The 22,101-nt window shown below is 35.8% G+C and overlaps 3 protein-coding genes and 1 pseudogene across 3 annotated transcripts; all 4 read left to right on the forward strand.

Moving 5' to 3' along the window:
• The first annotated feature begins 208 nt into the window (after positions 1 to 208).
• Positions 209 to 6,464, forward strand: LOC142625733 (putative cinnamyl alcohol dehydrogenase 9). Its single transcript, XM_075799437.1, has 5 exons — positions 209 to 432; positions 1,272 to 1,385; positions 4,656 to 5,169; positions 5,484 to 5,637; positions 6,057 to 6,464. Exons 1-5 carry the CDS (start codon positions 335 to 337, stop codon positions 6,254 to 6,256), a joined length of 1,080 nt encoding a protein of 359 aa, XP_075655552.1. The 5' UTR covers positions 209 to 334; the 3' UTR covers positions 6,257 to 6,464.
• A 2,238-nt stretch (positions 6,465 to 8,702) lies between these two features.
• On the forward strand, positions 8,703 to 9,413 carry LOC142625209 (uncharacterized protein At4g02000-like). Its single transcript, XM_075798901.1, has one exon. It carries the CDS (start codon positions 8,703 to 8,705, stop codon positions 9,411 to 9,413), a length of 711 nt encoding a protein of 236 aa, XP_075655016.1.
• Positions 9,414 to 10,220: 807 nt separating this feature from the next.
• On the forward strand, positions 10,221 to 10,868 carry LOC142625210 (uncharacterized). The gene has a single exon (XM_075798902.1). It carries the CDS (start codon positions 10,221 to 10,223, stop codon positions 10,866 to 10,868), a length of 648 nt encoding a protein of 215 aa, XP_075655017.1.
• A 2,961-nt stretch (positions 10,869 to 13,829) lies between these two features.
• On the forward strand, positions 13,830 to 15,513 carry LOC142625211 (citrate-binding protein-like; annotated as a pseudogene).
• The last annotated feature ends 6,588 nt before the right edge of the window (positions 15,514 to 22,101 follow it).

Below are 22,101 nucleotides of genomic sequence, written 5' to 3' on the forward strand. Positions count from 1 at the left end.
ATCTAATAAAAAAGTTACACAAATTTAATTTACCCTCACTATTTTTTAAATAGAAATTTGTAAAAATAGAAATATTGCTGCATTAGGAAATTATATATATATATATATATATATATATATATATATATATGAAAATTTTTTAAATGCTCCCCCTCTCACATTAATACATCCCCTATAAATCTAACGAGCGTCCCCATAAATGTGAGACGAGGGAGGCGTTCTCCGTACTCCACTCTTTATATATGCTCAGTGCTTTGTTGTTAGTGGGCACAAGTCATTGGAGAGACTGGAAAACAGCATCAAAAGGAAAGCTTGAGTGGACAAGAAGGAGAGAATGGCAAAATCACCAGAAGAAGAACACCCACAAAAGGCTTTTGGGTGGGCTGCAAAAGATTCTTCTGGGCTTCTTTCCCCTTTTCATTTCTCCAGAAGGTAGCTTTATTTCTTTTTCTTTTTTTTTTTTCTTGTTTTTGGTTCTCTTTTGTAAATCCATTTCCATTTTCTCATAATGAGAAAAAATATTTATATAAAAAAAGAAGAAGAAATCTTTTCTTAGATCAGGGTACTGGGTTTTTATTGCCATGCAGTATTTCAGATATCCATGAACCATTTTAGCCATCTCTTTTGTATTGCATACATGATACGTAGATTTCTTTCGATAATCCGCATAGACAATATATTGAAAACAAGAGAGAGATTACGCAATAGTTAGCCGGGTTTGCTCCTTTACAATAACATCAACAAAAACCTCTGGAGCTGATGTGTACCTTGTGTTTTGTGCATATAATATTGCTCAGTTTGATTTCTTTTTAACGTATAAAAAAATACCATAAAGTAAGACATGGATTTGCCTAATCGTTGAAAAGAATGGTTAACACAATAATATATATATATGGTTGAGGGACTAATATTTGTTTTTTAGCTGACTTTGTGCTTTATGGCCCTATGATAGCTCTATTTGTACTTTTCATCTTCTTTTGTATTTTCACTATTTTGTGCTATAGTCATATTGTTGGGGGGATTAAAGAAACAATAGCAGAAAACAAACAGAGACTAAAAGAAGATCAGTTTAATAACTAGAATACCCTTGGTTTAATGGCAAATGGCATCCTTGTTTTTAGCAATTCTTTTCTAAAATACTCTATTGTTAATGTTTGTTTATTTAGTTTAAGGATGGATAATTTAAGATTGAGTTGGTAATAGTGCTAGTTTTATTATTTACTTACTCGAGCCTTTTTTTTCTTTCTTTCTTTTTATTGTATTATTGGCAGGGAAACTGGAGATGGTGATGTCACAATAAAAATACTCTACTGTGGGATTTGCCACTCTGACTTGCACAATGTCAAGAATGAGTGGGGGTTCACAATGTATCCTGTTGTTCCTGGGTATGATACATCTCTCACAAAAAACCGTGATTTTTCTTAAGATGTTTGTCAATTCACAGTTTAGGGGATGATGCTTTGTATGTTACTTTTCCAGTGTGCTTGACAGTGGTCTGTGGTGGAAAATTTTCTGTATGATATTGGACTTATTCGTATTTTTTATATGTGTTATTTGAGAATAGTTATATTCTTTTACAGGGATGTAAATTTGACTTCTAAAGGACTACTTCATGAAGGTATAAAAAAAAAAAGGTTCTTTGGTTAAGTAGAAGGTATTATTCGGTATACAGAGCTAAAACAGATTTTAGTGTTTTACATGTATCATTTGGTTGTGTAGGTTTCATGTAACTTTTTTTTTTTTTTGGATAGAGTAGTTTTCATGGAACTTATTTATGATTTATGATGTCTAATGTTGGAGTATACAAATCACAACATTGCTAACCAAAATTATATTCGTCCCAATTGATTTGAGATAGATAATTTTGTTTGTACGTAGTTACCACTTGTTATAATAATTCATGCATGTTTTTGTTAGAATTTAATGAAATCTCATTCTTGAATTTTATGTTGTTATTGAATTCTATGAAAGTTAAAAAAATGAGCCAAAAAGTTGTTTATTTCTAGTTAAAATTTTGTTGACACTTGACACTGATTCATCCCTTATCTGGATATGAAAATTAAACAAAGCAAAGACAGTGGTTACTTGCAGTAGTTTACCTGCAAAATCCACACATTGATCTACCCTTTGCCATATCTTTGTAATTTAATCCAAATTAAAAAATATATATATATGGTGCAAAAATCCCAGTTTCTCATTTTTGAATAAAAGCACACTAAAGTCATATTCTACTGTATGGTGGTTTGCTAGGGCACCTGTTTCGTATCCATCCAGATTGCTAAGAAAGACCATCATTAAATTAGGAAATAAGAGACCTGTTCTCAATATAATGCGTAACTGGGGAATGAGCGCTGGCATTATCAAGAGTGTATACTCTGAGTCTTTTTTTTTAAACATTTTTAAAAACAGGCCAGGCACTGGTTGGTCTTGTTGGGTCAACCTGTTTTTGCTTCGAATCAAAAAATTTATTGTTCAGGTTGGGTATTTTTCTTTGGGTTATCAGGTTGGTCCAATTTTGCCATGTGGAGGAGGTTATGCTTAGTGTTATTAACTATTAACCATCTAGAAAGAGTTAAATGTTATTTTTTGGAAGGTTAATTTTGTTTATGCATTTTGCTCTTTATTAATTATAGCTACATCACTTCAGCAAAATCTGGTGAAGTAGCCAGTGCATGGCAATACCATAAATTACATTTGCTTGCATAAATAAAATAATAGAAAATGTGACTATGAGTGAATTCCTAATGGAGAGTACTAATTACTTGTTCTCTGTGCAATGCAGCAATGCACTGTTATTGAGTTTAGTAGCGTGGTTGAAGCATGAAGTGTGATAAATTGTCAATTTGCATCCATAAACTGCTTTAATTGCCCCTTTTTTTAATCTACCTAGGTTGTTATGCTACAATGCAACCTATTATGTCTACAGGAGAAAATGATAGGACGTCCTGTAGCCAGCACTATGATCCAGTGTTATGCCGTGAAATTCTTAAACCAAATTCAAAAAGCCTACCCAGGTTGTGTTAACAAAATTGCTTTTGCAAATTCATATGTTTACCAATCTTTACATCATTCAATTACAAGCCGCCTGGTTAGCAAGAGCATTCTAAATGCTTTTGCAATCTGACAATGATCAATTCCAGTTTTTTTTTACATCATTCCTCTGCTGAAATGATGCACATGCCAATTCTCAAGAACCAGCTCTAGAGCAATGCCCTTTGTATCCAATACAAAGTGAGACTCATGGTGGCATTTTCCACTATAATATTTCCACCAATCCAGGAAAGCCATCTCTTCATCGGGTTTACTACATGGTTGGTCATGTTTGAGTACCCAATCATCTAGCCTTGATACTACCGCCCACTATCTCACTGTTTTGAGGTCTTTATAGGTGGCTGCAGACACTTGTTATGAATAGCAAGGGAACTACTTTAATCTCCAGTCAAATTCTGGAAAATTTTTCATTCAGAAAGTTCTTGGAACATTTTCTCTGCAACCTGAGAGATTCTGTACAAACTCTAGAAGTTTATTTTGCCAAGGCTTGAATTAGGATACTTGTTGGCTTGTTATTTGACTCAATGCTTGGCAGCTGAGGGTTTGCATTTGGGTGGTAGATGAGCAGTATTCTCTAATCATCAATAGAATGCATGCCATTTTCTAAGGATTAGATGCTACTAGCTCCTTCTTTTTTTCTTAAGCTATATTTTCTGTGATTTGTTGCTATGGGTGTAAGTATTTTCAGCAGGCTACCAACTCTATCAATTTACTTTCCAAAATTATTTCATAATGCCAGCTTTGACCTTTAGTTTGAATTATCTATTCATTCAAGCGTCCAGAAACCTTCTTTATGTTTTCTTCAAACAATTGGCAACCAACTGATATTATTTAATGGAAGATGTTTTCCATGAATCAGCCAAGCCAACTATGATTGAGGAAGTGTTCTACTGTTTTTTTAGATGACAGTGAAAAACAAGAAAAAACACATTATTGAAACCCTGATTTTTTACCTGGTTTGGGTTTACTTCGAACATATTTTTGGTTGGCATTGTCCGTGGATGAAGGCGTAGAGTTCACATAGCCATGTTAAATATTGTTGTCATTTGGGAATGTTTTTATTTCTTATTTGTGTGAATGCGGTTCCACTAGCCCTAAATTCCAACAAATTGGTATCAGAGCTTCCACTATCATAAGGGATACACATCTTCGATCCATACATTTCCATGGTTCCCAAATAGTTTTTAGAAAAAAGAAAAAGATAACAATTCTTTCTCATTCTTTACCTTTAAAAGTTAAATCTTGGCTCTGAACAAAGCTGATAGTCCAGTTGAGTTTGGCACACCCATCCATTAAACATATGATAGAATTGTCTCTGGTGTAAAAACTTTTTAGAGTTATGTATTGATGTGTTCCCTAAGCTGCCAGATTGAAAATTAATCCATTAAAAAGTTTTATTCATGTTAAATGCCATTTCGGAACTTGACTTGTGGCTTTTCTTTTTAGTATGCAGTGCTTGCAAGTGCACACGCACACTGCTGCAGTTGCACTTGCCAAAGTATAATCAGTTTTGGACAAACCAGTAGTAAAATAGGAGAAATTTTGGCAGTGCATATGTTGGAGGAACCTTTATATATATAAGATATTTACTTGTTATATTGCAGGCATGAAATTGTTGGTATTGTAACCAAAACTGGGAAGAATGTGAAGAAATTCAAAGTGGGTGACCGAGTTGGAGTTGGTGTCCTAGTGGACTCCTGCAAGAGATGTGAGAGTTGCCAACAGGACTTGGAGAATTACTGCCCTCAAATGGTTTTAACCTATAACTCTTATTCTCAAGATGGGACAAAGACATATGGTGGTTATTCTGACATTGTGGTTGTTGATGAGCACTACGTACTACGCTTTCCTGAAAACTTACCCCCTGATGCTGGGGCTCCACTTCTCTGTGCTGGGATCACAGTATACAGCCCAATGAAATATTATGGAATGACTGAGCCTGGCAAGCATTTGGGTGTTGCAGGACTTGGTGGTCTTGGCCATGTTGCAGTGAAAATTGGTAAGGCCTTTGGGTTGAAAGTTACTGTCATTAGCACTTCCCCAAAAAAGGAGGATGAGGCAATCAATAGGCTTGGGGCTGATTCATTTCTTGTTTCCAGTGACCCTGCAAAAATGAAGGTATGCTGATTAACCTGAAAAGTTAAAAGGAAATCAAAGTTTGTCTAGGTTCTTATGAGTTTGGATCAAGAGGTTAGGCTGCACAACGGGGTAGTCCAACTTTGAGGATGGTGTGGATTGATACCTGGTTTCAAGTATTTAGCTTAAGCTGCTGCAATAGATTAAGGCACCTTTTGAAGTTTTCTGCAAATCGATGTCATTATGATGATCTTGTTGTTGCACAATAATAAACATGTCTCATTAATCCATATGTTAGAATTGTCTGAGAATTAATTATTCTTAATATTCTTTTCTTTTGTGCTTTCACTTTGCAGGCAGCAATCAATACTTTGGATTACATCATTGACACAGTGTCTGCAGTTCACCCTCTGGCTCCGCTGATTAGTCTGCTGAAGCTGAATGGGAAGCTGATCACTGTGGGTTTGCCTGAGAAGCCCCTTGAGCTGCCCATCTTTCCTTTAGTTTTGGGTAAGCCACAACAAGCCCTCAATGCAAGTACTAATAAGAAATATAGAACATAGGTACAGTTCCTTAAGTGGTGTACCTTAGGTTCTCCAATTGAATTCAACTACATGGTTGTATTGAGCAATGTAGAAAAGATAGTGTTTTCTTATTTGAGGACAATTAAATTCAACCTTGTGGTTAATCACATGGTTGAATTAGATTGGAGAACCTAAGGTATAGCAACTAAGGATTTGTACCTAAGTTTGAAAATTGCTTTTTCATTTATGAGAACTTTATATGGATTGTTCCCCTTTTGGGTTTGACAAATTTTTTTGGACAAACGAGAAATTTCATTAAGCATCAAGGAAAAACAGTTCAGTACAACAACATGGGTTTGACAATTGCCTTGGATCAATCTTGTTTTTTACAATTTGCTTTTTCAGGGCGTAAACTTGTTGGAGGAAGTGATGTAGGAGGGATTAAAGAGACACAAGAGATGCTAGACTTCTGTGCAGAGCATGGTATTGCCTCAGACATTGAGCTGATCAAAATGGGAGACATCAACATGGCTATGGAAAGGCTTGCCAAATCTGATGTGAAGTATCGGTTTGTAATTGATGTGGCTAACTCCTTGTCACAGTAGATTAATTATGTCTTGGCTGCTAGCCTTCTCGAGAATTGACTCCTGGATATTTCTATAAGTTTAAGGCAGGGGAATCATGAAATTTTGTTATCTTGGACACATCGGTGTCCTCTTTGGTTAAGTAACTCATCGCTATGCTTTATGGTATCTATTTCACCTTTCCTATTGCAATGAAATTTAACTGGCTGTCAATGTGCTTTGCTTTTCACACTGCTAGTGGCCTGCATTGGTTTTCTTTATTTGTTGTTGTTATTATTATTATTATTATATTTAGCCGCTGTTAATTTTTGTGTCATTATTACATAGGTAAAACTTAGATACAGTTTTCTAAATGGTGCATTTAAAGTTCCCAAACTAATCTGACCATGAACCACATGGATAAATTTTATTGTCATTAGAAAAGGCAACACTATTTTTGATAAACTGTTTGGTTAAATTCAATTAGAGAACATATGGTATAACACCTAAGAAATTATACCAAAGTTTTTCCCTAAATGTTACCATATAATCGTTTTCTCTCCCCAAGTTTATATAGTGTGGTATGATTATTGACACCATATATACGAGTTCTTGATAGAAAAACTTTTCCAAGAGTTTGGTGGATCTATTCGAACAAAACTCAGTGAATCAACCCTTTCTAATTTGACCTTGCCTGGTCCACCTCAATGATTTCTACAATGTCATGCTTAAATTGTGAAAGTTTGTCTCATAGGAGGTATGAAAAGAACATCAGAGGGACGTTCGAAAATTATAAGGTGTAGATATTACAGCAAAATGTATTTTGTCAATATGAAAGGTTGTCGTATTTGGACGTGTATGAATATGCCCATTTGGTTTAATTGAAAATACCTCCTGCGTCTCTCTATTTTGGCATCTACTTCACCTGCTCCAGCTGCAATCAATTTTCATGTCTCATGTGTTGAAATTTTATTTCCTCTAACTGCTTTTAGTATTTTATGTTGTGGACTCTATCTATCAAAAGACAAAAAAATGAGCCAAAGGCCGAAAGGAAAAGAAGTAATACATATGTAATGAGAAACATCGTCAACAAAAACATTGAAGTAGCAAGCATCACCCATTGTGAGAATTTGTGCAGGCTTCCAAACATTAAGAGATATAAGAGTAGACAAGATCGAAAAATGCGCAAGATTCCAAATACAAGTGTACAAGATCGATTGGCCAGAAGACCATGAAGGAGATACATAAACAATTGCCATAAGCTTAATTAAGGAGGAAGTTGACAATGTAGAACTACATCTACATGCAATACAATCTTAAAATAACTAATTAAGTTATAATTAAAACTTAATCGTAATTACTTATAAATCTAAGATCTACGACGTGGGACTCAATGTATGCCCACACCACAAACACTCAAATAGCCTAATTTGCACGATTTAAGTATCACATGTCTGGCCGATTATTGGTTATGCTAGGCCAATTGGTGGTTGATGGTGGCAAATACATGTGATGTTCGGCAATGGGCTTCTTGAATCCTATTAAAGACAACAAAAATGGTAGTTCTTATTTTGTGTTGAAAGGAATGGTAAATGGAAGATAACCATATATTTATTTTATGTTACTAAGGTTACCATTAATATATATACACATTACAGAGAAAGGAAAGAGTGAGTCAAGGCAAGCTAAAATAACCATGAAAAATTCTAGAAAATTTGTAGAATATTCTAATAATATACAAACAAATTGGACATATATGGATGTCACTATTTGATTAAATTGAGAATACTCTCCCTCCCCCCCCCCCCTCTCTCTCTCTCTCTCTCTCTCTCTCTCTTCGTTGTTATTGTATGATGTATGGTATCAATATCACCTGCTCCAGTTTGCCATTAATTTTCATGTCTCGTCTCATTTGTTTTAAATTTTGTTCTGTTTGATCCGCTTATTTTGTTGAAACTAAAAGCTTTTTATTTAAAGTACTGTAAATAAATATAAAAGTTAACTGAAATAATACAATAAGACTTATGAATAGTACCAAAAAAGTGCAGTGAGATTTATAAATAGTAACAAAAATAAGCTAAATAATAAAATAAGCTGGTAAAAAATAAACTATCCAAATGGCCACTTTGTTTCCTCTAACTGCTTTTAGTATTTTATATTATGGTCTCAATTTTCTGAAAAGAAAAAAACTAAGATCGAGTCACATTCAAAAGTACAAAAGTACAAGAAGTAGTTACAATCTTTTCTTGGTGGTTCTCAATATTTCATTGGGCTTGGAAAGTATATTTATGTAGCTAGCATGTTCAAGCAATTTTAACATTCCCAAAAAAAAATCAAAAAAGTCGGTTTTTCTCTCCCATGTAGGAGTTTTTCTCTCTCTCCACAGTAAGAGCTCTTTTTCTCCCCTGAATTCTATTCTAGGGACCTCTCTCTCGGCACTCTCATAGCCGTGGTGAAAGCTGCCTCTAGAAAATCCCCAAAAGCCAAAATGGATCAAGTGGTAATGGAGGGACTCAAAAAGCTACAGTTGACTAAGGAAGAAGAAGAAGACATCCCTATTAATGCAGTAAGTAGGCCAGAGCTCCTTGAGGAATGTCACCTCAGTCTGTTTGGACGATTGCTGTCTAAACGTCAACAAAACCAGCGGACACTCAAAAATACTTTAAAGTCAGCGTGGAAGATGGGATCTGCGTTAAGAATTGTAGAGGTGGGAAACAACATTCTCCAATTCAAGTTCAACTCCAAGTATCAGATGGAATGGGTGGAGAGAAGTGGTCCATGGAATTTTGAAAACAACCTTCTTCTCTTAAGCAGATGGAAGAAAGGGATGACCATAGCAAACATCACCTTCACTCACAGCCCGTTTTGGGTTCAAGTATGGGGTTTGCCCTTTGAATTTCTGTCTAAGGAAGTAGGGAAAGAAATAGGAAGTAAACTTGGTGAAGTCATAGAAGTTGATAAACGATCATGGCAAGCTGACCAAGCCAAATTTATGAGGATAAGAGTAAACCTTCCAATTCAAAGTTCACTAAGAAAGGGAGCCCATATCACAAATGCAGAAGGTGAAAGGTTCTGGGTCAATTTTAAGTATGAGAGGCTCACCATTTTCTGTTTCATTTGTGGGAAGCTTGGACACGATGACAAACATTGCACACAAAATTTAGAGGAGCAGCAAAATACTCGACAATATGGTGAGTAGATGAAGGCAGGCGGTTTGAGTAAATTTAGTGCCGATAAAGCAAAACCCACAAGCAGCAGAAGCCAAGAATCAATGGAGGAAGAAACTGCTGAACCCAAAATGATGGCGGTGGAAACGAGGTTAGAACGTGGGATCAGGGCCTTGAAAATAGGAATGCAGAAATGACAGATATCAGTAAGCCGAATATGCAGGGTGGATGGTACAACATGGAGAAAGTGGAGAAGTTTCTGGCGCAAAAAAGGGGACATAAGAAGAGCAGAACCGAACCAAACCTGATCTAGTCAGGAATTTGTCTGAAAGCAACGAGGAAGAGTTTTCAGTAGCGGGCCTATCCCAAAAGCCCAACAACAAAATTAGTGGAAATATAAGCCCAATGAGGCCAATGAGTGGAGCAATTGAGGAAATAAAAAACAAAGCCTAAGTTTTGGGCTCAGACAAAGGAAGAAAGGCCAAGATCAAATGTAGCTTGAAAAAAGTGGCAAGGGAAATGGGCAAGAGCCAACGTGAAAATGAGGAAGCCCAAGTCTACACTGGAGGTAAGAAAAGGGCTAGAGATATTGAAGTCTTGGAAGACAGCGAAGGAAGAGTTCAGAAGAGATTTTGTGAAGCACTTCTCTCTGATGAAAAAGAAGCAACTAAGATATCGGCGGTGGCTATTAAGCAACACCGCCGGGAGCAATGATCGCCCTTGGCTAAAACTGCCAGGGGCTTGGGAACCTCCGGTCAGTGAGAGCGCTGTGTGAGATTGTGTAACGGTGGGATCCCAACATCGTCTTTTTATCAGAGACGAAGCTGAATAAAAAAGGTATGGAAAAAATTAAAGGAAAAGCTGGTTTCAGTAATGGTTTAATAATCCCAAAGTCAGATAAAAGTGGGGGATTGGCAATACTGTGGAAAAAAGATATTAAGTTAGAGATTGTGGGGTATGTTGGGAATTACATTGATGCAATGGTTGTGGAATCACAGTCAGGTTTCAAATGGAGAATTACAAGATTTTATGGGCATCCAGAAATGCATCGAAGGAAAGAATCTTGGGAACAATTAAGAGCACTGCATAGGAAATCTCAGTTGCCATGGATTTGTTTTGGTGATTTTAATGAGATATCTTCAGCAAGAGAAAAATTTGGGGGAGCTAGACGCCCTCAAAAACAGATTGATGATTTTGTTGCTACTATTGACGAATGCGGCTTTAGAGATTTGGGATTTTTAGGCCCAGATTATACATGGTGCAATATGAGGGAAGGGGATGATAGAACGTATCTAAGGTTGGACCGGGCTTTAGCTACCATAGGATGGATTGATTATTTTAAGGATGCCCGGGTTCATCATATTGTGGACTCCACTTCTGATCATTGCGCCCTCCTGATCTCTAATTCTTTTGCCCTATGGCCCACGAGGAAGCATCGGTTTCATTTTAAAGCTATGTGGCTAGGAGAGAAGAATGCAGAAATGTGATAAAAGCTAGTTGGAGAGATAAGGAAAATCTAAGCAATCCGAGTGGTATGGCTGAAGGTCTAAGGCAGTGTGCTTCTGACTTAACCCAATGGAATAAAACTGTGTTTGGGCTGATCCCTAAGCAAATTTAAAACAAACGAAGAGCACTAAGTGAGCTTGTTTTCCAAGATAGGGACGATAGCAGGGGAAACGAAGCTGATAAACTCAGAAAAAAAATTAATGAATTGCTGGATAATGAAGAGATAATGTGGCATCAGAGGGCCAAGACACAATGGTTGGGACTTAGTGATCGAAATACAAAGTATTTCCACTCTAAGGCATCAGAAAGAAGAAAAAAGAATACGATAATTGGTTTGTGGGATGAGGAAGGTAGGTGGTGTGAAACTACTGAAGGAATTGCTAACACTGTCATTTCATACTTTGAGAAGCTTTACACTACTTCTTTCCCATCTAGGATTGCTAAGGTAATAAGCACAATCCCCACCAAAGTAACTAAGGAGATGAATCAAAGCCTGATTAGGGACTTCACAAGGGAAGAGGTCGAAGCTGCACTCCATCAAATGCACCCCACCAAAGCCCCTGGGCCGGACGGTATGCCTACAATCTTTTTTCAAAAGTATTGGGACATTGTTGGTAATGATGTAGTTGGTATGGTTCTAAATGTGTTAAACTCAAACTTGTCTATGGCTGAAATTAATAGAACCAATATAACTCTTGTCCCTAAAACAAAAAATCCTAGCAAGATGACTGAATTTAGACCTATCAGTTTGTGCAATGTTATTTATAAGCTAATCTCAAAAGTCTTAGCGAACCGTCTTAAAACAATCCTACCCCAAATTATTTCGGAAAACCAAAGTGCTTTTCTTTCTGAGCGTCTCATATCGGATAATGTTTTGGTTGCTTTTGAGCTTTTGCACTATCTTGATAATAAAAGGGGGGGGGGGGGGGAAGGAGTGCAATATGGCGGTTAAGCTTGACATGAGTAAAGCATATGATAGGGTTGAACGGAGTTTTATTGAAAAAATTATGGAGCATATGGGTTTTCATGAAAGATGGGTCAACCTTATTATGCATTGCATTACAACTGTGACTTACTCTATGCTAATTAATGGAGTAGCTTTTGGAAGTATTATTCCAACCAGGGGGCTACGGCAAGGTGACCCCCTGTCACCTTATCTCTTTCTATTATGTGCAGATGGTTTTTCAGCTTTGATCAATGAGGCGGCTAGGAATAAAATGCTCAATGGTGTGTCAATATGCAAAGGATGTCCTATGGTCACACATCTCTTTTTCGCAGACGATAGCCTCCTTTTTTGCAAAGCTAGCAGGTAGGAGAGCCAAAAGCTTTTAGAGATTCTTAATCTTTATGAGGCAGCTTTCGGTCAGAAAATTAATGTGGACAAATCCTCAGTGTTTTTCAGCCAAAACACCTCAAATGACACTAGGGGTGAAGTTATGGAGATATTGGGACCAATGCAGGATACAAGACATGGAAAATACCTTGGCCTTCCCTCAATTATTGGGAAGTCGAAAAAAGAGGTTTTTGCTGAGGTAAAAGAAAGAGTTGAAAAAAACTGATGGGGTGGAAAGAAAGACTCTTATCCATTAGGGGAAGAGAGATCCTTATAAAGGCAGTGGCCCAAGCCATCCCAACTTATACCATGAGCTGTTTTCAGCTTCCAAAAGGCCTTTGTGAGGAGATAGAAGGAGTGATGAGAAAGTTTTGGTGGGGGCAAAAGCAACAGGAAAATAGAATTGCTTGGGTTAGCTGGAAACGTATGTGTAAATCAAAGTTGAATGGTGTCATGGGGTTCCGAAATCTCCAGGCTTTCAATTTGGCCATGCTTGCTAAGCAAGGGTGGAGATTGCTTTCAAACCCACACTCGCTGGTTGCACGCATTTACAAAGCCAAGTACTATCCACATGGTGACGTACTAAACTCAAAACTGGGCTGCAACCCGTTGTCTGCTTGGTAAAGTATCTTTAACAGTTTAGATGTCATAAGAAAAGGGTCCCGGTGGAGGGTTAGTAATGGAAGACGTATTCATATTTGGGAGGATAGATGGCTCCCTACTCCCTCTACTTATAAAGTTATTTCTCCTGCTCGTCCTCTTGATGACTTCCCGATGGTTTCTACCTTAATAGATGCTGAAACAAGAAGGTGGAACGTTGACTTGGTAAGGTTTTTGTTTCTTCCTTTCGAAGCTAATACCATTATTAACATGCTGTTGAGTTACAATTTGCCTGAAGATAAAATTATTTGGGTTGGCAATAAAAGAGGAGAATTTATTGTCAAAAGTGCTTACTACATTGCTCTCAAAGTTGTAGAGACCAACGAGAATGGGGAGTGTTCTAGTGGAGATGCAAGAGCACCTTTATGGTAAAGCTTGTGGCATCTAAAGATCCCGACAAAAATCAGAATCTTTGCTTGGCGTGCGTGCATGGATGCACTTCCAACTAAATTAAACTTATGCCGAAGAGGAGTAAACGTTGATGTGTTGTGCCCAATGTGTAACCAGGAGGCGGAATCTATTGCTCATTCTTTGCTTCTGTATAATTCAGCTAAGCAAGTTTGGATCAAATGGGAAGACTGCCTAGTGAAATTGAATGAAGAGTATATGGATTTTTCTGAAGCTGCTTTGAGAATCCTCAATGAAGGAACTACTTGAGACCTGGAGCTCTTTATTGTTACTGCCTGGTCCATCTGGTATAACAGAAACCATAAGTGTTTTGAAGACAAAGCCCACTCCTCCAACCAGGTTTGGCATCATGCAAAGAGATTAATATCTGTACAAAAAGAAGCTATTGCCTCTCTCAATGGGAAACATACATCTGAAGGGTTAAGATGGTTGCAGAGTTCCATAAAATAAATGTGGATGGAGCTTCATCGGAGGATGGTAGAAGGTCATTGGGGTTGTAATCAAAAACTGTAAAGGAGAAGCAGTGACAGCGCTTAGCAAAATGCTCCTTGGCCAATACACGAGTCTTGAAACTGAGTTTATAGCAATTCAAGAAGGGGTTCTGCTTGCCAGGGAATTAGAGCTATCCCAAGTTATCATCGAATCAGATTCTCTCATTGCTATCCAAAGTTTGCAAGCTCTAAATACGGATGGGGGCTTGGGGCACCTATGCCAAGGTATCTTAAACCTCATGGATTTTTTTAGAAGCTGGATTTTTAAGCACTTGAAAAGGGGTTACAATAAGGTAGCGCATGACCTTACTCAGTACTCTAGGCATAATGGTATTAGTCAGGTGTGGAAAGGAGTCTCTCCTCCAATGGTGCAACACCTCTTACACCTTAATTGTATTACAACATCTCAACCATCTTGAATGTACTGAATCCTTTATTTGTATTCTTCCTTGTTGTACTCCAATTTCGTATTGAATGAATTCAGCTTTCTCATCAAAAAAAAAAAAAAAAATTTCCCAAAATCACCCACTTCAGTACACTCCCCTTCTTCCTTCGAAAGAATACATTATACATGGCTTCTTTCTTTCAATCACTAGTACTACTAGCCTTTTCCTACTATCATTCGTCAACTTATCATCACACACAAAGCCTTGGCTGTAAAACCTGTTGATGCTACTTCAGGTTTTGTTTCCCTACCACTAAATCAATCGTATATACTATCACATTCAGAGGCCCTATGATGTGCCTTTAAACTAGCATTATAGTTTTATAAATGCTGGATTTACTCAAAATACAAACCTCACTTTCCTACTAGTCAAACTAAATTTCGTACTGAGATTGCCATACAGGTAAGAATACACGTTATACCATGTAGAATTCCTAATTTCCCTTAAACTCAATTTCGTTTGATTCAATATTTAATTAATCTTCTTTTCTTTGTTTTCTTGCTTTAATTTTTTTTTTTTTACAATATATACATGTCAATAACTTAATTTGTAACACAATTAACACCTCTTAATTGGTATTTCCAACAAAAATTTCCAAGATTCAAACCACTCTTCCCAATTGTAATTATGATATTATATATAAATAAATAAATCTATTGCAACTACCATAATAAAACTATAACAACCCATAAACGTAAGTTCATATATAACCCTAAGTTCACACACACACACACACAAGCACACGCACTTTTTTGTGTGTTTGCTTTGATCTCTTTTGCTATTTCTTTTTCTGTTGTTCACATGCCATAGATTTGGATTGAGTTTCCTGTTTCCCAGCACCCTTCATTCCTTAGAAACCAGAATATTAATTTATGCTAATTACTCTTAGGGTTATGGTTATTCGTCTGGTACTTGGCAATTTGAAGGACATGGATATATATGTTCCAAATGGGACATCAGGTGTGAACTTTATGCAAAGTATTTGGAGCAACTCCTCCTCGAGCCACTACACTAATGCTTAGAGTGTACAATGGGTCCCTAGTGCACTACAGCACGGGTGCAGTCCTAGTGCCAAACATTTACAACAGGCGGTTCAAGCTAAATGTTATCCATGATGTTGATGCTGCAAAACTGAAGGTTTACATTGATGGATATCTCAAAATTGGAGGCAAAAAGTCGTGGGGGCACATCTCATGCCTTCAAATGTGGTGTCTATGCACAATTTAATGACTCATATCACATGGAGTCTCGTTGGAAACACCTCAGAGTTTTGAGAAAATGTGACTGATTTTGGGTGCAAGATTGTGGCACTTTTTTTCCTTGATGTGAGGACATGACTTGCATGCCTAGCTAGCAAAGCAAGAAGGAACAAAATGAATAATGTACTTTGACTTATCATCAAGCTATTTCTCCCAGAATAATTTTCTCTCCTTTTTTGTTTGGAATTAAAAACATTTTAACTGAAAATTTTGTAACTCAACTTGTTGTACCTCTTGAGTTCAGATCTCTTCACCCAAATTATCAAATTATTAAAATAAAAAATAAAAACATTTTAGAGATATAGATAATTAATTTGCAAATTTTGGTATAATATGTTTTACCAAATTTTGCAATCACTACTTCAATTCAAGATAAATTTGCAATGTCCACCTTATCATATAAATCAATATATATATATATATATATATATATATATATATATATATATAAAATACAATTTCCATATTAATGAATTATGAAAATTTGTCTAGTCTTCACTCTAAACACCTTATTAAATATTACTTCACTAATTAATTTGTTAATTTAAACATGAATTTGGATATTAGAGTGAGAATTATAAACTAATCTAATTTTAGGATGTTGATTGGAAAATTTGGTAAATTTTAAGTTACACATTGAAGGGTTTGTTTCACCTACTTATATCGGTATGGACCTGATCAGCTGGGCCCAAGTTCGCTCCCACCGCTCTAACCAAGATTACCTCCTAATTACTAGTGAGGCAGTACAGTCTAGCACATGAAACAGATCCACAGAAAGGAAAAGCCTATAGCCTTATGGAGTGCTCAACAATAAAATGAATAAATTAGTACTAAACTAGTAATGATAAATAAATCTTGGATCGAAGTTCAAACCTTCTCATCCAGTGAGATAAACTGGTGCTGGTCCTGAAATCAATGATAGAGATGTGCGTAGTTATATATAGGGGGAGAAGGATACAACTATGAAGCGGTGGTCTCGAATTACTTACAGCAGATAACATGTCCATGTATCATCTACAAAATTTTCAGCATGTGTTATCCTTTTTTTGCATCACATAAAATCACAAAAAACAAAATTATCTTTATCTTTATTTGGTATCATCCACATATCATTTAGGTTAAAATGTGAAACATATTCCTTCATCGTGTAATAGCATACATACTACATACATAGCATGCAATATATATATCCTTAATGTTTTAGACAGTAAGGTGTTTTTTTTTTCCTCCCGATGTAATGCTTTAGATATATTTGGAGAAAGTCATACATATGAGCCACTTTATTTCAAATATAAAAATTAGTTTGTCCTTTTAAATATCATTTTTCTTTTATTAACTTACTCTCATCTGAATGGAAATTTACTTGCAACTATAATGGCTACTCAAACCTTATGGCAAATTTTTTGTGAAGTTGTCCCTAATCATATCCCTTATTATGTAACTCTCTAATCACCATTCATGATCTTCAAGGATATAATTATTCTTCTGGTGTTTGGCAATTTGAAGGACATGGGTATGTACCAAATGGTACATCGGCGTGTGCATTATGCAAGTGTTTGATGCAAGCTCTCAAGCCACAACCCTAATGCTTAGAGTGTACAATGGTTCACTCAATCACTCTCTTACTATAAGGGTCTCGTCCAAGTCCCAAACATATACAATAGAATGTTCTAGCTAAATGTAATCCATGATGTTGATGCCTCGAACGTGAAAGTATATATAGATGGGGTTCTTGTGTATGACATATATAGAATATGGGGGGATATCACATTACTTCAAATATGGGGTCTATGCACAAAATAATGAATCATGTTACATGGAGTCTCGATGGAAGGAAATCAAAGTTTTTAAGAAATGTTAATCATTGATTATGTTTGTGACATGTATTTAATAAGAGTTTTCTTTAATTAAATAAATTATATAATTTTGTTCCTTGCTAGATGATGAATTATTGATTCTATATACACAATGATTATGATGAGCAATGGATGATGGCTGATGAATCAAGGATGAAAATAATACATACTATAGTTTTGAATTGGACCTTTTGCCAATCAACATCATGTGATAATATGTTTTTAAGGCTATTTAATTTATATGTACTAATAAAAATGGTGTGGCATCGTTTGATTAGACCAACTAAACAAATGTTGCAAGTTTAGATGTCACTTAATTAACAGACACATTAGCATTTTTCTAACAAAGGAGCAAACAATCAAAAGACCAAAAGACCTCCAATCTTTAGGGGTATGTTATACACTTTGTCTTTCTAGAGATAAGCAAATGTTCATAATGTAACCAAATGAATGATGACAAAAGAGTTGGTAGGTGATATAGTTTTTTATGATTATTTGGGATAAAATTATATTTTAGCTTAATTTAAAAGTGTATATATATATGTGAAACTCTCTCTTAGAAACTTGAATTCTGATCCTTACCTCACTTTACAAGGACTTATACTTGTAAAGTAACTATTATGCCAAGAGTGCTCAATGGTGGTAGGTGATGTAATTAATTTACATGCTTTAAAAGTTTTTTTTTTTTTTTTTTTTGGATTTCCACAGTATTTCCTCAAAATTTAATTTCAACCAGAAATTAATCACTGTTTGTGATGAGTGGGTCGATAACAAGGTAAATCAATGGCTCAAGAAGTTTTTTTAAAATGCTAGTAGCCAAACTTGAATTGAAGAGTTCCTAGTCAAACTCAAGACAATCACTTTAAAACTAAGCGCACAACCACTCAGCCAACTCAACTGGGTTCGTACTTTAAAAGTTTTACCTTTTATGTCTAATGGCATCAAATTTAAAAATATATATATGTTAAACGTACAAATGAGAAATTGAATGAGCGGGAAATTTTGTGCGCCAAAATGGCACTTGGCTGGGGAGTATGTACTCGCAAACAGGATCGGAATTAAGCTTGGGTGGGTCCTAACAAGAATCAAAAAAGTTTTTAGAATTCAAAAAATGAAAAAATATATTGCCTTCAACAAAATAAAAAAAAATTTATATTTTGAAAAATAAAACGCTTACTCATTCAATGTTAAGAAATATTATAAAAAAATGAGAATATATAAAATAATTGTTTATAATATATTTTAAATCAATTATTTATCAAAATAAAAATTTGACATTATTTTAAATTTTATAAATAACTTTTGCAAATACTATGAATTCCCTAAATTCACAATAATTTCTTTTTCAACGTAAAAATTAAATTAAATAGTCATTTAGACATGAGACTACAACAAGGACACCCAACTCAAACATTTATGTTCCGATTAAAATAATGCAAATCCAAGTCGATCCATATTGGAATGACTAACACTAATATGAAAACCTCTATTATTAAGTAGTAAATCAAAATAGTTGTTTGTTTGTCTCTCCACCCACAGATAGAACAAGATAATGTTGAATATGAGTGATTGAGAAAAATAAATTTAAGAGTAAACACTAGGGATTCAAGGATCCACCGAATATTTTACCATATGAATTTGGATTATTTTTTTACTCAATTAGGGTAGAGAGCTAACTCTCCTAATTGGAAGATAAAACCATAAAGTACTCAAACAAGGTATAAAGTAAATTGAATATGAGTGATTGAGCAAATCATTCAATTGGCATGTTGCAAGAGAGATTAAGGGTCCGTTTGGATGGAGCTTATTGCTGAAAACTGAAAACATTGTAGTAAAATAATTTTTAAATGTGTGAATAGTGCCGTGAGACCAATTTTTAATGAAAAAGTTGCTGAAAAGTGAAGTTTGTGGGTCCCGTGAATAGTGCACGGGTGCATTGTTCACAGGAGAAAAGTCAACAACTGCGGCTTAAAAAAAAAGCTGAAACGTGAAACTCAACAACGCAAAACGCCGGATCCAAATCCCTCAAATTTAGGATGAGAATCCTTTGATTTTCAGAATTTTATTCGCTGTCAACTTCCAGCCCACTTTTGACCTTCAAAATAAAATTTCTAGAATTTGTTGTAAACTACAAAGTTGCAGATCTTCGAGTCTTCTTTTCGTGGCCACAAGAATCATATCAATCGGACATCTTTACAAGAAGTTATTGCAAAAAACACCAAAACAGTGTAGGATATTTCCATATCTGTATTTTTCCAATTTTGATTTGAAGGAATTTCTTTCTTCCTTTTTTATTCACACATTTTTTGACTTATTTAGTACTTCAAAAATCATGCTCCAATTAATTTTGACTCTTGGATTTCTTGTTTGTATGATTAGTTGAATGGTTTTAATCTCCTACAAGAGAAAACTACACGTAATAATTATATTTTTTTAGAAATCTTTCAAACTCACATATTTAGGTATAATTAAACATGAAATTGATTAATGTAATGTGGTCTACCAAAACTAAGATAATAGTGTAATTTTAAGCCATCAACAATTTAAAATTTAAGCATACGTTATAGTCATCTACAAAGATATTGTCTAATCAATGGTTTTGCTCAAGAGGTTGGGCTAACCATATTTTCAATCATGTGATGGGAAAATTTATACCAAAATAACAGGGTTAAAATGAACACTTCAAAATTTATACTTAAATAATTTATTAAAATTTGTAAGGACACATTTTGCACCTAAGTCCAAAATAGGAAGGGGATAGGCCCAAAAAACCCAATACAATGAATTTGTAGAGAGTGAGTTTGGAATTTGGGTTCTAATGAATTTGTCTATCAATTGCTATGGGCCAAGATGACCAAGAAGTAAAGATGATACAAACTTATGTAAGGAAAATCGTCATCAGACTCAATCCGAGGAGGCTAATTCTTCTGTATATCTCACTTGAAGTTAGATTACATATATTGTTCTTTGGCCTTCTGTGTTTCCTATCCATTTTTCTTCGATCCCCTTTTCTGAAGGTTTCCTCCACCTTTTATACCACCCTTTCCCCCTCTCTCTATCCTCCACGTATGGATCAGATTGTTAGTATGGATATTTGTCCCATTAGCACCTCCCTTAAACTTTTGGGAGTAGCTGTAAGGCTGCACACTGATGCACAGACATTGCCTCCTCATTAATGCGGCCAGAGAGTTAGCTGCAGAGTATTCAATGCGGTGATAGTAGCTTTCCCTTTACATATTTAACAGTCTTTCCTTGTCCTGTTCTCTTACCATGTATATCCTTACCCACATGATCTCTTGGAAAATTGATTCTGGGTGGCAAACCACACCTCCTGACCTCTACTTTGCTCAGCCGAGGATGTATTTCTCCTCAAACCACCCTCTTGGACGATCCTAATCAGACTTCACCCCTTTACTTACCAATATGGACCCTTAAAAAGATATTTTACCATTCTCGGACTATTTAATGTTCTCGGATTAGACCTCTGGCCTAATAGATACATAAATATGTACTCCTGGGCTTATCACTCCACAAAACTAATAGTTAAATAATTAAATTCATTATTTCTCAACTACTTAACCATTTAAGTTTTGATACAAATGGTAATTTCTCTGTGTCTCTCTGCACAAGAAAAGTTCGGTTCGGCTTGATTCTCTACGCCTGACGTGAAAAACAATCCATAGCCGAATTTGATTCCCCTCCTCTTGTTATTGTTTCTCTTTTGCGTTTTGATAAGTTGGGCTTGACCCAGGACAGTATATTTAATTAATTAATTTCGTGTTAGTCTTTTATATATATTATCCTATTAATCAAAAGAAAAAAATAGCTGAATACGTAATCCATCATTCCATGTAGTGGGTGTTGTAAGTGCACAATTGCACCTGGACCCAAAGACAATCACGGGCTCAGGCCCAATGAGCCTTAAACAATAAGATTTGTAGAGTGTGGGCTTGAAACCTAGGTTAGAAATGCTGGGAGCTTGATAACAGGCTTTTATAAGCAAACACAAATAAATAACGAATGATAATGACAAAATGGATCTCCTCGGACTCGAGCCGAGGACTACTTCTTTATTATTTCTCTTTCTTCCTTCAAAATTACAAGTTCTTAATTTCTTTCTTAGTTTCACGATCCCCCTTTTCTTTGGCCTTTACCCCCCTTTTATACTTCCTTCCCTGATACTTTTTGAACAGTGACTAGAAGTTTCCACCTCACTGTTCAGGGGTCACCTCCCCATTAATGCGGCCAGAGAGGTAGGTGCAGAGCCTTTAATGCGGAGGTGGCAGCCTTTATTCTTGATCTTTTCTTTAATACTGGTGCATCTAGAAGATTCAGGATGTCCCCTTTTAACCACTGGTCTCTCCAGAGTTGTGCTTTGACCTTCATAATGAAATTTTGAATTCTCTAGGGCTTTTCCGAGGAGAAGCTCGTCCTCGGCTGTATCCTCAGACCCTCGGCGTATGGGCCAACTCATAGAGTTTAACCCTGGAGCAGGTCGGCCCTCCATGTTACAGCCCAAAGGCCCATATGGCCACTTGGGTCCTTTTACTCCCTACAGGTGTATATCACCTTTCAACTTTTAACTCCTTTCTCAAAAAAAAAAAAAAAAGTTTTAACTCAAGCCACTTTTGACTTCTACCCACGCAAAAAACTACAATAAATTAGGAACCACAGCTCCAATTTTTTTCATGCACATTTCTCTCCTTTGAATTTTTTTTTTTTTCTCACTTTCTTCAAATATGTCCTTCAATATGGTTTTGT

This window comes from Castanea sativa, chromosome 2 (assembly GCF_040712315.1).
Source record: "Castanea sativa cultivar Marrone di Chiusa Pesio chromosome 2, ASM4071231v1".
Classification (NCBI taxonomy): Eukaryota; Viridiplantae; Streptophyta; class Magnoliopsida; order Fagales; family Fagaceae; genus Castanea; species Castanea sativa.

What these genes read in the sequence shown, in the direction of transcription:
- LOC142625210 (XM_075798902.1), top strand. Translation starts at nt 10,221, where the DNA reads ATGGAAAAAATTAAAGGAAAAGCTGGTTTCAGTAATGGTTTAATAATC.
- LOC142625209 (XM_075798901.1), top strand. Translation starts at nt 8,703, where the DNA reads ATGGATCAAGTGGTAATGGAGGGACTCAAAAAGCTACAGTTGACTAAG.
- LOC142625733 (XM_075799437.1), top strand. Translation starts at nt 335, where the DNA reads ATGGCAAAATCACCAGAAGAAGAACACCCACAAAAGGCTTTTGGGTGG. An exon ending in GTGACCCTGCAAAAATGAAG is followed by an intron (nt 5,170 to 5,483) that starts GTATGCTGATTA and finishes TTCACTTTGCAG; the next exon opens with GCAGCAATCAATACTTTGGA. An exon ending in CATCTTTCCTTTAGTTTTGG is followed by an intron (nt 5,638 to 6,056) that starts GTAAGCCACAAC and finishes TTGCTTTTTCAG; the next exon opens with GGCGTAAACTTGTTGGAGGA.